Here is a 16,143-nt window from a genome sequence, read left to right as displayed (position 1 = left end):
GGTGAATGAAAATGAGCTGATTTATTTATTTTCATGCTTAAAATCTTTTTTTTTTTTTTGTGGATTTAAATATGGGTAAGGTAACAACAAGGGAAAAATAAAAAATCCCTTATCTGTCATGTTTGATGTGTGGATTACCGACTCTCACATCAAACTGATTTCTAAGTGAAAGTGTCCCTATCTTGTTTTGGATGATTTACTACTTGATCTACAACATGGGTAAATCTGAACTACAGAAAAAGGAGCAGATCTTTTGGGGGCTTCCTGGTTGCCGCGGGGCCCTGAACAGCTGCTGTGTGCCCTTGGGCTGACTATGAAACAACTCGTCTATTTTCCGGCCTCCGCAACATGATCTCAAACTTGGATTTGCCAGAAGCATTAGTGCAATAGCTATCAGAGCAGTCACAGAAGTTCACTACATTTCACATAAAGCGCTAAGCCCGACTCTCCCGTTGACTCACCCAGCAGGCTTCACCTGAGAGCTGTAAATCAGTGACGACTTGTTGCCCTCACACAGATACTCCACAGGTGCTGGGCTGATAGGCGCAGGGTTAACAATGAGAGTGTAATGTGACATAAATTATAAAACAGAGGTCAAGATGTTAAGATGACAGCAGAAAATTCAGGATACTTCTGTAAACATATTTAGCAATTTTTTCATGAGGTTCCATCAGATAAAACAAGAGGAACGATTCAGAAATCAGAGGCATGCAATTCTCAACGACCCGCCCGCCCACCCTTCACAGAAAACTATAAAATACACAAACAAGCATTTCATCTACGTAACCACTGAATATGAGAGCACCACAGAGCAGAGGTTAGATGCTAACTGGTAGGGAGAAGTAAGGCGACACTAGCTGTCGAGCTATTAAGACAATTAACAAAGTGGTCAGGAGGGGCCGAGCGGCAGAGAGGGAACGGCTCGAAATGGAGAGAGATGAGGGTGTGAAGTGACAGTCAGCACATCTGGTCTCATCAATAATGCAGTGGGCCTTTAAACGGCAGTTTGTCGCTTATTGAGCGCTGCTGACTGAAATCAAGCCCGACACCTTAGATGCTGTCAGGGGAGAGTGAAAGGGTGACAGTGGAAGGAGGAGGATGAGGAGGAGAAGGGGAGGGGGGAGGCTGGCAAGGAGAAATAACTTTTCAATGACTGCACTGAGCGAGCGCTACAAAATACCACCAAGTACAACTTCATGAGCGTATGCGCTCGTCGATTAGTGAAGTTGAACTTTATAGTAACATCTGTCCAAACTGATACGTAAAATGGACTTTTAGGGACTTCAAGTGGGCGGCAAAGATTAAAGTCACCTTTTTGTGTCAGAACAAATCCTCTGTTTCTGAGTTCTGGCCCTGAATAATAAGCAAAGTTCTTTTTCTTTGTTGGTGAGACGTTATGTCACTGTAAATGTTATGGTTATTCAAGTTTATCACATCATCATTTTAATTACTGGTAAAGTTAAAGACCCAGTCAGATGTTTGTGTGAAAGCGTGCAGTAATTATTAAATTAATTCTTTAGTTGGAGCCAAAATGGTTTTTGAAGTCAGGGATGTTGATTTTTAGCCCAAGTGAACATAAATAGATGTACCAAATGTGATGAAGCTGAAATATTGAATTCTTGAGAATGGGATAAACAGACAATCTGAAAACATAAAACCATTGTTTTGTCAGAAAAATTAATAATATAAAGACTAGTCTACATTTGTGTAATGTAAACTACATACACTCTAAAAGCTATAAAAATATCTGCACAATGTTTTCATCTCTTCATCACTTTTATTATGAAAATGAAAAAGACAGAAAAGCTCCACAGACAAAGAAAAAAATTGGTCACTTTCATGCCTAACATTTTAAATGACCGTCAAATGGGAGAAACATATTTTTGATGACATGTTTTCTGTCTTAATAGTGAATTCAGTGATCCAACATCAAAATCAAAACAAATAAGGTTACGGCAACTACAATCAATTGCCTTGAGGAAGCGTAAGAAAAAACCCCCCAAAAAAACAAAAAACAAAAAAAAAAAGAATAGGTGAGTGGTTCAGAGAGTTCATTTTCCTGTGATCAGAGGATTTCTCAGCACCACGATGACAGAATCCCCCCTGAGGAACATTTTAGAAATGTAGCGGTCCTTATTTACGGGCTTCGACTTCTTCTTTCCCTTCCCGCTCTTCGGAACTTCTGTCCACATCTCCTTCACGTTCTCCAAGACCATGTTGCAATGCCTGAAATGCCGGTGGTGATGTAATATTAGTAATTTATAGAAAATAAATGCATACATAAATAAAAGCCCTGTGATTTTACTCAGGTACTCATACATATGCATTTACATGTTCTGTGATTTTTTTTTTTTTTTTAAATCTTTTGCAGTATCAGAAGAAATAATAAATAAATATCACACCTATAATGGAAAAAACAAAACAAAAAGTACTTTTTAGCAGCTACCTCATTCACAGTGGGTTATCCCAGTGGGTAGTTCTGCATGTTTTCAATTTCTATAACAGATTTTTCTGACGCAACACCAATAGGAGTTGGCATTTCCTCCGGGACTCAGCTGGCAGATCTTTCACTCATTAGGTGTGTAAACCAGCTAATTAAAATGATCAAATGTGCCTGAGGATTATGATGTTCCAGCTACATTATACAAGAATAACAAACTAAATGTGTTTGGTTATTTTTACCTTTGAGAGAGGGCAATATTTAATAACAAAGTAAAGGTGCTAAATGTGACTCCAATGGAGAAAAATAAGAAATGTGAATACTAAAAAGGGACCAAAGTGACGCGATAGCATGTTATCACCATTGGCTAGCAATAATAATGAAATAAAGGCTTAAATGTAAGAAAACAGACAAAAGAAACATGATAAAAAACACACTGATATAAACAAGTAAGTCTCACATTATACCCTCAAGATTGTTAAATGCTAAATAAGTGTCTGATTCAATACCTGTCAAAAGCCTTAACTCTTCCGAGCAGCTTCTTATTGTTGCGACAGTTTATGAGGACCTGCGTGTTGTTCTTCACTGATTGGGTGAGGACTGAGAGGGGGCCGGTGTTGAACTCCTCCTCCTCTCGCTTCTGAAGCTCTTCAGGGGTCATCTCTGACTTGGGCTTTGTTAAGAGGCTCCTGCAAATGAAACAATGAGACAACATCATAACAGTATCCTAATAAATGAGTGTGACAATGACAATGGCATATTTGAAGTAGTAAAGTAGCACTATTGGAGGTTTTCTGTTACTAAGATAAAACAAGACTATTGATCCTACAACAGGGAATTTTGTGCGTTGACACAGCTCAGGTACAGATAGCCCGATTATACATTTTGATGTTTTTTTTATTATTATGACATTTCGCAAAAATTCATTCATTATTTGTTGTGTGACTACTTACTGACAAAAGTTAAGTGGAAAACTTAAACTGTACACAGTACACAAAGTAAAGTACCTCACTACACCTGTAAAAAAAAAAAAAAAGGTATTGGGCACAGAGATGCATTTATCAGACAACACGCTGAAGCTTAAACCTCGCCATTTAAAAGCTTCAGTGAGTCATATTTTGGGACATGTTTGGGGACCTTTATGCTAAACTATTTAAAAAAAAATTTTTTTTACGTCACTAGACTGCCACAGGTCGCAATTATTTACCAGCATGAAAACGCACGCTCACACATTGTCTCTTGTTAGCATTTAGAAAACTAGCATTTACGCTATAGTCTGATTTCGGAATCAGTATTTTGAAACTTTACAACAAAGAAGACCAGATGTACGAACTACTTTGATATAACTACAACAAATCTGTGACACAGCTAGTTATGAAAAGGCAGAGCTCCGAAAGCGTCTAAAAAGCATCAAGCTAACCGGCCCGGGTAGCAGAAAGGCTAACAATGTTAGCCTTTTAAATGCTCGCTATTAGCAGATTTCAGTGTCTGAAAGAATAACCAGTCTCTCATAACAGCAGCTGATCATCACAAACACTTACATGGTTTCTTTAGGTCGTTTTCAGCTCACTCTGCAACAATTCGGTCGTTTTCAGCTCGCTCTGCAACGATTCCGTTGGCTCGCGTGGATCAAACTACTTCCGGGTCGTTTGAAGGCGCTTCAAAAACGCCGCTACAACTACCGGGTTACTACAGGCTCACTAAACGCTACAAAGAAGTCCATCTGAAACACACCGTTTCCATCATTAATTGCATTATATTTTACATTTTATTCAATAGACTGCTTCTAAAAGCTGACTAGATATGATTTTATTATTCTACTCCGGTGATCTATCCTGTTCACAAACTAATGACACATTAATTGCTGAATTTTAAGAGGTAAGACAGAAATATTTGTTTTTAGTCCAGAAAATCAGAGACAGAACATTTTTTTTGGATAATCAGTTTTGGTAATCACATACTTTGATAAGAGTCCTCACACATACATAAAGATTTAAACATATTACTCCAGTGCCGAAGTCGCTTCATTGGCTCCCAGTTGAGTACAGGATAAACTATAAATCTTTCTATTAGTTGATAAAGCTTTCAATGGTTTTAACTTTTATGGTAAACCCATGAGATTATGCGTAGTAAAATATGGCATATACATATAAAATTGACATTGCTGTTAACATATTAAATACAGGATAAATTCCTATGTAAGCATGCTCAAATTGTCTTTCAGTTTGAAAGCATAATTTTACTTATTATTTTACTTATTATAGGGAATAGAGCAATTTTACACTGTGGTAATTTTATGTTTTTTTCTGCAAAGAATACTGAAACAACATGCTCTAATAATAATTAAAAATAAAATAAAATAAAATAAAAATAATATTAACACCATGGGACTCAATATAACTCAGAGTTCTTAAGAAGATGTTATAGGATAAAGGAAATAAATCAGAGAGCAGTCAAACTGATATGCAGACTCAAACAGTTAAGTCATTGTTTTGCTCTTCGGTACAACAAGAACGAGTAAAAAGAGCACGTCTATGTCTGAGAGAGGGAGATTGGCTTTCTGACAAGAGACAGACAGACGCCTATAGGTGTCCATCCCACCCACCTTGTTTCAGTGGTTGCAGATCTACCTGTCGAAAGCACTTGCTGCAGATAATGGCAGCCTGTGTGCTGCTGAGGAGGGGAGTGTGATTGACTGGGATCGATTACGAGCGCTGCTGGGGTACATCTTTATGGAGCACACCTAGCTCAGCCAAAAGTCTTGCATCCTAAACTGTGGTGTAAAATGAGCTCATATACATGAAACGGAACTGTGGGAGCCTGAAAAGACTTTGGTCAGTTAAGAGAGCAGGCAAATACTCAGTAACTAACCAAAAAGACAAGAAGAAAATATATGAAACAGCTAAATAGAAAAAGTAAAGTTTCCTTTTTGTTAACCTAAATTTTATTGGCTTTCAAAACAAACAGAACACTGAGAACAAAAAATTTGTAAAACATACACTTTAACAGACATGTAGATGCACAAAGTAACTGTAAGATTCATTTAATTGGATTGTTTTTCTAAGAAAATGGATAGATAGACCTACAAGAAAGTGAACGGGATTTTAAAGGATTTACAATTCCCGCAGATTTATCAAAACATATTGTGGACATACTGTAAATCTTAATATCTCAAGTTTGCATCACCTCCCTCAAGCAGCACAAGGTGGCAACTTTTGTTATTTTGACTTCATTTACAGGAAGGTTATTATTCTTACCCAAAATCCCAAATATGGTGAAATAGTCAGACTGAATTACTAGTCTGAAAGAAATATCTGACAGCACTTTGAAGATTGAGTTCAAACACGTGAACACGTTGGGACACCTCCAGAAAGCGTGTTACAAAGAGGTGTGGGTATGACAGATTGACTCTACATTTGGAAAGGATTTAGAGTGTCTAATGTGAGTGAAACTGAACCTATACAACACCTTACACTGAACAAGGACATGCCAGGAACAGAGTGATAGCCACCCTTTCCCATAAGTGTTTTTAAGCTCTTTTTCAGTGCACAACAAAAATCTGTTTAATCTGTTTGATTTATAATAATAATAATAATAAGAATTTGTGGTAGCTTGTGGTAACAAGGTTTCTTTTTGACAGAAAATGTTGGAGCATAAACAGAGCCTGAAACTTTTGCAGCGTGGGAGAAACAAGCTGGTCAAACAGGTGCACTTTGAGACATACTGATGCAGAATGTTCAGTGGCTTTAAAGAGCTGATCTGTTTCTCCAAACAGAAATGATGTGGAGGGAGACGTCGAAGGTCTGGCATGGACTGCTTCATGCTCAGCAACTGAATTCCAACCTAATTTTAACAGAAGAACAAATGCAGATATGTGAGGGTGTTCAAAGGCCTATTCCTTCTCACCCAAATAAAACTGAACAAACAGACGTGTTATTCCCACTTTACATTTTGTTGTACATTTTAAAAAATGTATCTAAAAAACTGAAAGAGATGATAACTAAAGAGGTTTTTTTAAACTTCTGATTGATTTTGAAAAGGCCATCCTGATTTCTGCAGCCTCCTGCACACCAAAAACCAGCGAAACCTTATTGTAGCAGGGTGAATTATAGCTCTATGGTTATTAGTAGAGGTGTCAAACTAAACATGTTATTTATTACACTAACAGCAAACAGTATCTTCTTACTCTTGCCTCAGGATACAAAAGTCTACTTTGCACCAAAAGCTTGTTGCTTCACAGCTAAACTCCCCCCTTGCTGCTCTGCACACCACAGTCCTTCATGCCAAAGTGTAAATATTATCTTTTGTATCTATCTAGACGGTGAGTTTGGCAACAGTGAAGTTACCTGATCCAGCCCGGTCTGCTTTAACCACACGTGACTGAGGATGTGACTGGCTTTGGAAAGGTGGCGGGCTGAGGTTTTTTCTTTCTTTCTATTTATGTTTTTGATAAAGAACCCTTTGTTTAAAAGAGACATCTGCTCTAATCTGCATCCACATACATCTATTAATTTATATCTCCAGGGGGCAGCGGCGAGGAGAGGTGAGGGAAAGTTTAACAGGCAGTGATGTCAGCGCAGGTTGAAACACAAGACAGATCAATAAGATCTGCGCGACTGGAAATGCCATGTCTACCTGTTGAGGTTACATCACAACCTTTTCCACACGATATCTCCTCGAGAAACCTTTTTAGTGGAACTGTTCATAAAAAAAAAAAAAAAAAAAAAAAAAAAAGAATGGCTCAGAGCACAGAGGCCTCTGTGCCTCACAACCTTTCCTTAAAACACTCAATCCAGTCTATATATAGTTCTTATTGTGCGGGCTCAAATCTCCAGGGTGAAACATTTAATAACACAGCCAAATAAGAACAATCAACAACAGTAGCTTTTAATGAGGTTAAAAGAAAACACAATTAAAAATGCATTATTTATCGTTTAATTACATGTAAGGTCATTAAAATGGGAATGTAATATATATATGGTTGCAACATTAACGAAATCGAAGACAGTAAGTGCAGCAAATGAGCAGTTTAAGTATGATTTTCACATCGCATTTTCACCCAAACTGAAAACTCATAATTTAAAAAGTCCCTGGACTAAAAAAACAAAAAAACAAAACAAACAACAAAAAAAAAAAACCCGGTTCCACCGTTCGTTTAAAATTAAGCTGGAACCTTTCCAAAGTAATATTTTAATGTGTTGGATACCATGCTGGAGAAAACGATTCCCTTCATCAAGAGTTTTATACCTTTCGATTTTATTTCATGTTTAAAATCGTGTTTTCTTCTCACCTCCCTTCAACCCAAAACTGGTGACATGCGCCGAAAAACCCTTCACTTTTTGATACCAATAAACACACATGTGGGAAATCATTGATGAGGAAAGTTAACAAAGGATAATATTTTTTCTAGTACAATTTCAGAAGCAGATGCAAACTCGGTGAAGGTTAATTGCATTAAAAAAAAAGATCTGCGCATATCCGCGCATAACCTAGGATTCACATTATACGCAAATACACATTTTTTTTTGCTCATTTTCGGAAATGTGTTTGTCAGAGGAAGTATTTTAAGACTTATAGTTCACGCGTTATGTATTTTTTGGTCATTTAAACTTTGCAACTCTGAGAAATAATCCAAGTCTATTAACGCTTTTTTTTTTACTTAGATACATCCACTGTGACGCAGACATTTGGGTAAATATTGCAGGATTTTTATCATTCATCGGGATTCTTTGGCTTTGCCTTTTGTTTCCAACAATTAGCAAACTATCTACAGCAATGTTTCAAATCTCACACACTGGCTGTCGGGACTGTATCTATTTCTCTATATTCCAAGACGACGGGCTCGGGCTGACTTGAGGGCAGTAATTTGAAAAGTCACCGCAGCATCCTCCGAAGTCTGCGTGACCGCTCTTGGGTAAAAACGTCGCCGCTGGTGTCTTGGAGGTGCCGCACTCCTCTTGACTAAACGTGGCGGCGCACGGTATGTGGTGAGAGTAAAAGTAGCTGGCTTGTCCGGAGATCATGTTAAAAGAGCACGGGTCTGTCAGCGGCAGCGTGCACGCGGGGATGGAGGCGGAGAAGGCGGTGCACGCGGCGCCGATCTGGTGGCGACGGGACTGCGCGCAACTGAGTCCGATGTAAGACATCTCTTGGTGCGTCTGCAAGAACCGGTCAGCGTCCTCAGCGTTTGCGCTCAGTCGGGCCCGCTGTGAGACCACTGACGTGGCGTGGTTGGAGAAGCGAGGGTGCGCGCTCAGATATGTCCCCGCGCCAAGGTGGGTGCGCACCGGCGGTTGGAGAGGTAGAAACGGCGGAACCGGCCAGTAAAACGAACTGGCTGCGGCCAGAGTGACGCTGGTTGCAGTGCCCGAGGGCATCACACGACCGCCTCCTCTCTTCAGCCCGAGCTTGGTCCTGGAGCCAGCTGCGGCTCTGCGGCGCAGTTTTCCCGATGTGCCACCTATGAAGACGTCCTCGCTGCAGGGGTCCAGCATCCAGTAGTTGCCTTTGCCGGGATCGTCGTAGTGGCGCGGCACTTTCACGAAACACTTGTTTAGGCTCAGGTTGTGCCTGATTGAATTTTGCCACCCTTGTCTGTTTTGCCGGTAGTACGGAAAGTTTTCCATGATGAACTCATAGATGCCGTTGAGCGTAAGCCGTCGTTCGGGACTTTGGCGGATCGCCATCATGATGAGCGCGTTGTAACTAAAAGGCGGTTTTTCGGGTTTGACGCTTTCTTCTGCCCCACCGGTTTTCCTCGATTCTTCCTTATTTCCTTCTCGTCTCCCAGTTACAGCCCCCGCTTTGGTTTCCACTTTGGCGCATTCTTTTGACTTTTCAAAGTTTTGATCATGGCTGGCTTTTGCAAGCTGGCTAGAGCGCACTTTCTGGGACTGAGAAGGAGACTCCTGGTCACCCATCACTCCTTCTCGTCTCCACAACAGGCTGCTGATGCTGAATGAAGACTTGTGGAATAATCGGCTTGAAGTTTTCACATCCTCAATCTCCATCCCAAAGGTTAAAAAACACTCTCGAAATTCTCAAAGCTGTCCGGAGATCACAGGAGAGCGCACCGCTGAACACACAGAGCAAAGATGCGTCGACTCAAAGTGGTAAAGAGCCAAAGACGCACGGGCCAGACAGCGTGACAACAAATGCGCATGATCACAGCAGCTCAGGACTCGTTACCTCCAGAACTACTCGAGTTGGTGTTTACTTTGTAACTGCGCATAAAAGAGAATCATCCTGGGACGTGTTGTGCGCATGTGTCCGTACTTTGAGTCAAGTGGTTCTATTTTAGTAAAAAGATAATTCATTTATTCCAGTGAAGAGTTAAACGCCTTTTATTCGTAAAATCAAAGCAACACACTAAAATATGACTCGTGTGATGTTTTTCCCCATAAGCACCTATCAACCTCCCCCCCCCAAAGAAAAATCTATAATAATTTGAGAATGAAAGGATGTGCCATGATACCAAACACACTGTGCCAAGGCGGGCTTGAACCCGGGATGACATGGATGTGCTGTCAATCTATGTGACTGATCAGTGAACTCTGGGGTGCAATTATAACACTTCCGTGACTCATGAAATTCAACACTCTCACACGCGCCTCACCCCCTGGGCTGGCCTCATCTTTCTCTCTCGTTTTTCTTCTTCTCTGCTTTCTCTCTTTGCGCACCTTAATCGACATCATAGGAGCCAATTTGGCAAAATGCCGATCAAGAGAATGAAGACGCTGTAGAGACCGAATGATCCTGTATATAACGGGCCAAAGACGAGCAGGCTAAAACGCAGAATGAAGGGCAAGATTATTACGCGTACCAGTTATTTCGTAATTTAAACCAGCTCTGAGTTGCAAGCATTTATGATGCAAAATTTTTTATTATTTCTGGGCAAAAATGTGGTAAAATTAAATAAACAGTAGCCAGAGATTCTCTGTAACTGAAAACTGCCTCCTTACTTCAAATTAAACAGTGTATTTGACTTAATCCATGTTTCTCTTAAATCTAACAATTATTCACAGTGAGTTTTCTCTCTGCGTAGGTTACTTGCTACTTAATGCTAACCTTGACTTTTCTTAGTTTGAACAGTTGTCCACTGATGAAGAAAGCAGATAAATGTGTCGACACGTTAAGGTTTCGCTTGAAATGATTATTTTAGTGATAATGCATCAGTCATTTCAGACATGACGTATCCAGGTTTTGATTTTTTGTGGACATGCTTTGGAGTGTTCATGTCGCTGAGAACAGTGTTAAAGTTCAGCAGGCAACAGGCCACCATGACTGAGACTCCGGTGGCAACGAATGAGTTCCAGCCCCGTTAATGACCTAGGCTGTTGTTGAAATAGCACCTAATTAAAGCAGTGTCCTGTAGCAATGAAGCCTGTGGGGTATGGAAATGACGAAACATGTAATGTTAATAGTGTGTACAAGCACTCCTAATGATATAAATTCATTAGGCTGCTCATAAACTCATTCTCAGAGTTCACTTGTTTTTAAGGCACCTACACCATCCTGGTTTAAATGCATTTAAGTTAGAATTAAGCTGAGCCTGCTTACTTTGGCACGATACATCAAGTTCACGTGCCCTACTTGCATGTTACTGCAGTGCCAGATGTATGTATTCCTACTTAAGAAGGAATAGATCATTTAAAGAAAACCACATCATCATATTTTACATTGTGCTCTCCTCTCCAAGCAGAAGTCAGATTGCTTTTCTTCACTCTAAATATGTGACTGTCAATAAATCCTGCCAATAACTGTTTCTGCTATGATGCCTTTCCATCAGAAAGGAGATGAAATAGATCTGGTGTAAATGAATGTAAGACAGGGATATGAGTTTTTCCTGCTTGTTTTATCGTCTGAAAGGCCTTCACCTCTCCATATCACACCGGTACAAACGATAAGTTCACGTGAGGTTCCTGAGTGATGTGGGCACTCCTTCAACCACAAGAAAGTGAAGCAGGGCCTAAGGGGCGATGAGTTATAGCCTTGTGTTATTTTCTATTCTACAAACAGCAGCAGGAGTGAACAAAAGGTCATCACACACACACACACACACACACACACACACACACACACACACACACACACACACACACACACACACACACACACACACACACACACAGAGATTGCAAATTCATATCAGGTTTTATAATTTAATATCTAATATCCGTTTTTTCACCACTTGGAAGGGGTGACACACAAACTCAATGCCTTTGTGTTACTTTGACTTAGTTTATTAAGTTTATTGCTCAACAAACGTTTAAAAAGATTCATGTATAGCCAGTGCAGTGATATCTAATATCTGTTCTGACAATGACAAGGTAATAATAATAAAAGAATAATATACATGCTTCTTGGTTGGATTATTGTTTCAAATCCTTCTCACAGAAGAAAGAAATCCATTTAATTTGATGAATCTATTAGAACTTACACAGCACTTCCCTGTCTGAACACATTGAACTTTCACTGTAGCTGTGCCCTAGCATCTTGTTCAGTTACACTGATCATTGACAACAATAAAGTCTACTATATATTAGTCATGAAGACAAGTATTAGTCATACAGTCTAATACCTTTGCCATTTAGCCTGTTTGATAGGGCCCTCCTCCATAATCTGTGTGCTGCACAAGTGAGCACTTGTTGGGAATGTTTCTGGCACTGCAGAAAGCATGCATTGTTGTTTCAGCACTTACAATGCCCTTGATTCCATATCTTGTGTTGTTTACAGTGTTTTTTGCAGAGATATTTGAAGGACATTTGCATGAGAAAACAGGACTTGTAAAGATTGTTTGTTGTTCAATAATATACTTAATAATTATTCTGCGGTTTAACAAGTGTTGCTGCGATATGCCAGCATAGCTAACTGTGATAAAAAACTCTATTATTTTAATAATACACATATTCTATTTTTGTGAGCCCGTGGTCTCGCACACAAACGTTCTTTTTTCTGCCTCTTGCAAGTGATTATTTCACCTGAGTGGCAGATGTTTGGTCTTGTTCACCTTTAGTTTACATTACCTTGAGGTGTAGTTGTTCTTTTTGCACAGTTATGGCTACAGACAGTCTCACGGGCTTCTGCAACTGTTATTTTAACTTTAATCTGTTTGCCAAAAATGAAACAAAACACTCAATAAACAAACTAAAAGATAGCTTAGACAAGTAGCTTCTTGGAATTTCTTACAGATATTGTGATAATATCATTATCATTAACTCTTCTAACTACATACTAAAAAAAACCTTCACCCTGTGTGGTGTTTGTGATAGAGAAAAAGAGAAAATTCCTCGCATACGTAAAAAAAAAAAATCAAACAAACAATGAATCGAGTAATAAAAAGAAGCACTCTGAGACTGCAAACCTCTGCCAAGACAGCTCAGTTTGTGTGTTTTTAACTTTTAAAGGAACAATATTGTGTTTTTATTGTATTCTTTTTAAACGTCCTTTAAGAAAAAATTAGTGAAGAGAAATTTGACAGATGTTTACTTTGATTATACATTTACATTACATTTTGGAGAAGTAGATAATGAATAATAGGTACTGATTTGTAAATAATGGGACATGAATAACTTATTATATAATAGGATACTACAATATATTTCTAACTAACTAGGAAGCTCATTGTCTTTGTCTCAATTCTCTCTTTAAATATAAAACACATTTCTGAGGTCAGCATAAAAGAAAGGCGGATGTTAAATTTAAAAGCCAAACTATAATGTGATATTTCGAATCCCCATACACCTGAGTTATTTCCTGATTGTTGCCAATACAAACAAAGGCAGCAGAATTTTAAGTACAACTTTAAAGATACAAGACATTTTATAAAAATTTGACCTTGTAGAAGAGGTCAGAGGTCCACAATAACTTAGAATCCCCATATATTATTCCCTATATGCCTATATGTTGTCAGCACTAAGTTTTAAATAGCTCTATATAGAATTTTCTTTTACTTTGATCTTCAGATTAGTCTGCTGATCTCGAAGATGCAACAAATGTGACACAATATTTGAAATCTTTACGGTGCTTTCTATATGTTGACATCACACAGCAATTATAAGAATCATAGTTTTTAAATTATAAGACTTTTTGTCAATTCTTAACCAATTAATCATTGAGTTTCCAGTTGCACTTCTAAACAGATAAAGCCTGCGTTATTCTCATCCCATGCAACGGCTCCCTCTGCTGTAAAAGAAAGCTCTGACAGGCTGTGAAAACAGACTCTTCCTGCTAACAGATAATAAAAAATATAATAATGTGCAAATAATATGCATATAATGTGACGAGGAAAAAAGAAACCTGAGCATTAGTGTCGGATCTAGAAAGCTTCTTCCTCCTAACACCTTGCTTACTTCACAGAAGCTGGTCATGGGGTCTGTGTGCAATTTAAGGAAGGGGTGCAATTTCCCCTCAAAACACTGACAAATCGTCTGCGAGGTTCACGACGTGCTCCTCAGTCGTGGCAGTGCGGCGTAAAGCTTTTCTCCTGGACACTCTGTGTTTCCCAGATCTCTGTGTCCATACAGGTCAAACCCAGGCTGTAGAAATCCTGCGGAAACTCCAGACTGCAGCAGCTGTTTCACCGCAACGACTGCTTTTTCACTCGGCGTCTCATCTGCAATGAAAACAAGAAGTAGCTTTATCATTATATGGAGAATAATGTGCAATATCCAATGTGTGTGTGTGCTTGTTGTATTAAAATTACCCTGCTTTTATGATCTTTTCCTATGATACAAGGTGCGGTTACTAAATAAAGATTAACGTTTGTATTGCACACACAGGCCCAGCCTTATCATTTTATGTCTACACCCTGAACAACATGCTCTTGAATATGATGCACACAAAATAAGGAGTGCTTACTGTTGAAATTCCCCATGAAGGCAATTCCCAGTGAGTCACTGTTGTGGTCCTTGGCATGTGCGCCCATCACACCCCAGCCACGACCCTCGAACACAGTCCCATCTCCAGCAACAAGAAAACTAAACATTGAAGAAGTACAGGTAAGCTTTGATAACAAAACCAAACATTTGCACACAGTTCTTGTGCACTAACAGAGGAACTCACTTGTATCCAATATCATCAAACTTTCTGTCTTTCATGTGGTATCTCTGAATACTGACAAGGCTGGCTTTGCACTCAGCCAGGCCTTTGCAGCTTGGGTAGGCAGTGTGGTGTATAACAACTCTTCGGGCAGGTCCTTTCAGAGCCTTGGTTTGTTTGGCAGCGGCTGCTCCCCACTCTTGCCTTGAAACAATGCTCACTGAAACAGATTGAAATCAACCAAATTGATACTCAGCATTCAAAAAAGAAAATCTAATTAGTAAACCAGAAACCATCCTTAGTGCAAAGCTGTCTGTTTCCATACCTTGTCGGTCCATGGCGTCCCACAAAGCAGACTAACTCGTGGCAAGTAGTGCAGCTCCTTTATCAAAGAGCCTGTTTCAAGGGGTGTGGTTTTGGGAAGTACACCTATTATGTACTTAATGAGCATGAGTTATTTTCCCACTAGTTTTACCAGCCGAGCAATAATTTACAGTTGCCCAACAAGATGTCTGGAATATACGTGCTTAAAAAAGAAGGAAGTACAACACAGTATTTCCTGAATGTTGCACAGCTAGAGAAAACCTCTGATTTTTCACACGCATCAGGCATAACTACTAACTAACATTACAAAATCAGTAGCACGGAGGAAAAAAGACAAGCCGTGTCATGATCTTCAAATTTAGGAGTAGTCTGAAAACTGAGAAAGTCCATGAAGTGTCACTGGTGCTTTAAGAAACTGACTTGACTCATCAAAAATTACTCACGTTTACTTGTTAATGTAATGTATTAGATGCATATTTCCCAGTTGGACTGAGAGCAGACCTGTAGCTACAGCTCGGGTCTGAAGTTTGTATCCACTCATTGCAAATTACCCTCTAAATCCAAAACTTGCCATGAATTTCATGGGAATTTTGGGGATTTGAATGACTTCTTTGAACTGTTCTTTTTCCAGGGTGGAATGATTGTACAGCATTTATCTTTAATTACTTTAAAACAACAACAGAAACCTAGGATTTCTGTCAACAACAAGACTGTGGACAGAAATCAAAGGTTTTCATCACTACCAAAGATGAACACACTTAATACACACACACATAACATAATGGGTAAAACCACATGGAGTTTGTAACCAAATAACAAGACGTGTAGATTACATTATCAAATTCTTATTAAAGTTGCCGACTGTACATTTATTTGGCTCATCTCTGCTGTCAATATGTTCAGCATTAAGCGAATGAGTCAGCTACAGTCTCAAGACATTTTGTGAATATTGGGGATGTGCACTGGTTACATGTGATTTGTGGTCTAAATTTTCAGCTGTTGTGACTCAAAGGAAAACACACAACCAGTCTTGTGTTTCATGGTTTTAACCCCCACTAATCATTAACAGTCTAGGCTGGAAACAGGAAGTGAATATCTATACCGACTTCTCTACTTGGAAGTCAGTTAGTTTGATTTGAAGGTGAACTTGTGTGCGAGTTGGCGAGGTTTCCCGGCCTATAGTTAAAAATATTTAGGAGCATTATCTGATCACTGATTCTTGCTCTTCTCAAAAAACCCAGAAATACTGATTGAGTGACTCAGACTCCTGTTGTATCCTGGTTTTACATTTATGTGTTACTTAGTCTTGATATAACCTTAATTATGTAACAAAATAACTA

At 39.2% G+C, this 16,143-nt stretch overlaps 3 protein-coding genes across 3 annotated transcripts; all 3 read right to left on the bottom strand.

Annotated features, from left to right (window-relative positions):
* Window positions 1–1,886: 1,886 nt before the first annotated feature.
* On the bottom strand, window positions 1,887–4,113 carry snrpd2 (small nuclear ribonucleoprotein D2 polypeptide). The gene is made up of 3 exons (XM_040009472.1): window positions 3,982–4,113; window positions 2,950–3,129; window positions 1,887–2,226 (listed from the first exon to the last, which is right to left on the bottom strand). Coding segments are annotated over exons 1-3 (357 nt in total). The 5' UTR covers window positions 3,984–4,113; the 3' UTR covers window positions 1,887–2,051.
* A 3,291-nt stretch (window positions 4,114–7,404) lies between these two features.
* On the bottom strand, window positions 7,405–10,210 carry foxg1c (forkhead box G1c). Its single transcript, XM_040009234.1, has one exon. It carries the CDS (start codon window positions 9,448–9,450, stop codon window positions 8,254–8,256), a length of 1,197 nt encoding a protein of 398 aa, XP_039865168.1. The 5' UTR covers window positions 9,451–10,210; the 3' UTR covers window positions 7,405–8,253.
* Window positions 10,211–11,666: 1,456 nt separating this feature from the next.
* Window positions 11,667–16,115, bottom strand: pglyrp5 (peptidoglycan recognition protein 5). The gene is made up of 4 exons (XM_040009235.1): window positions 14,805–16,115; window positions 14,504–14,699; window positions 14,300–14,418; window positions 11,667–14,054 (listed from the first exon to the last, which is right to left on the bottom strand). The coding sequence occupies exons 1-4, from the start codon at window positions 14,815–14,817 to the stop codon at window positions 13,879–13,881; spliced, it is 504 nt and encodes a 167-aa protein (XP_039865169.1). The 5' UTR covers window positions 14,818–16,115; the 3' UTR covers window positions 11,667–13,878.
* Between the last annotated feature and the right edge of the window lie 28 nt (window positions 16,116–16,143).

This window comes from Simochromis diagramma, unplaced genomic scaffold (assembly GCF_900408965.1).
Source record: "Simochromis diagramma unplaced genomic scaffold, fSimDia1.1 OVJJ01000344.1, whole genome shotgun sequence".
Taxonomy (NCBI): Eukaryota; Metazoa; Chordata; class Actinopteri; order Cichliformes; family Cichlidae; genus Simochromis; species Simochromis diagramma.
Note: the sequence above shows the minus strand (reverse complement) of the source record. Positions and strands in the feature narration are given on the sequence as shown.

Excerpts from the sequence above, each read along its gene's own strand:
- snrpd2 (XM_040009472.1), bottom strand. Across the intron at positions 2,227-2,949 it reads AGAGTTAAGGCTTTTGACAG|GCATTGCAACATGGTCTTGG; the intron begins GTATTGAATCAG and ends CCGGCATTTCAG.
- foxg1c (XM_040009234.1), bottom strand. The coding sequence starts at position 9,450 with ATGGAGATTGAGGATGTGAAAACTTCAAGCCGATTATTCCACAAGTCT.
- pglyrp5 (XM_040009235.1), bottom strand. Across the intron at positions 14,419-14,503 it reads TTTGATGATATTGGATACAA|TTTTCTTGTTGCTGGAGATG; the intron begins GTGAGTTCCTCT and ends TTCAATGTTTAG. Across the intron at positions 14,055-14,299 it reads CTTCATGGGGAATTTCAACA|ATGAGACGCCGAGTGAAAAA; the intron begins GTAAGCACTCCT and ends TTTTCATTGCAG.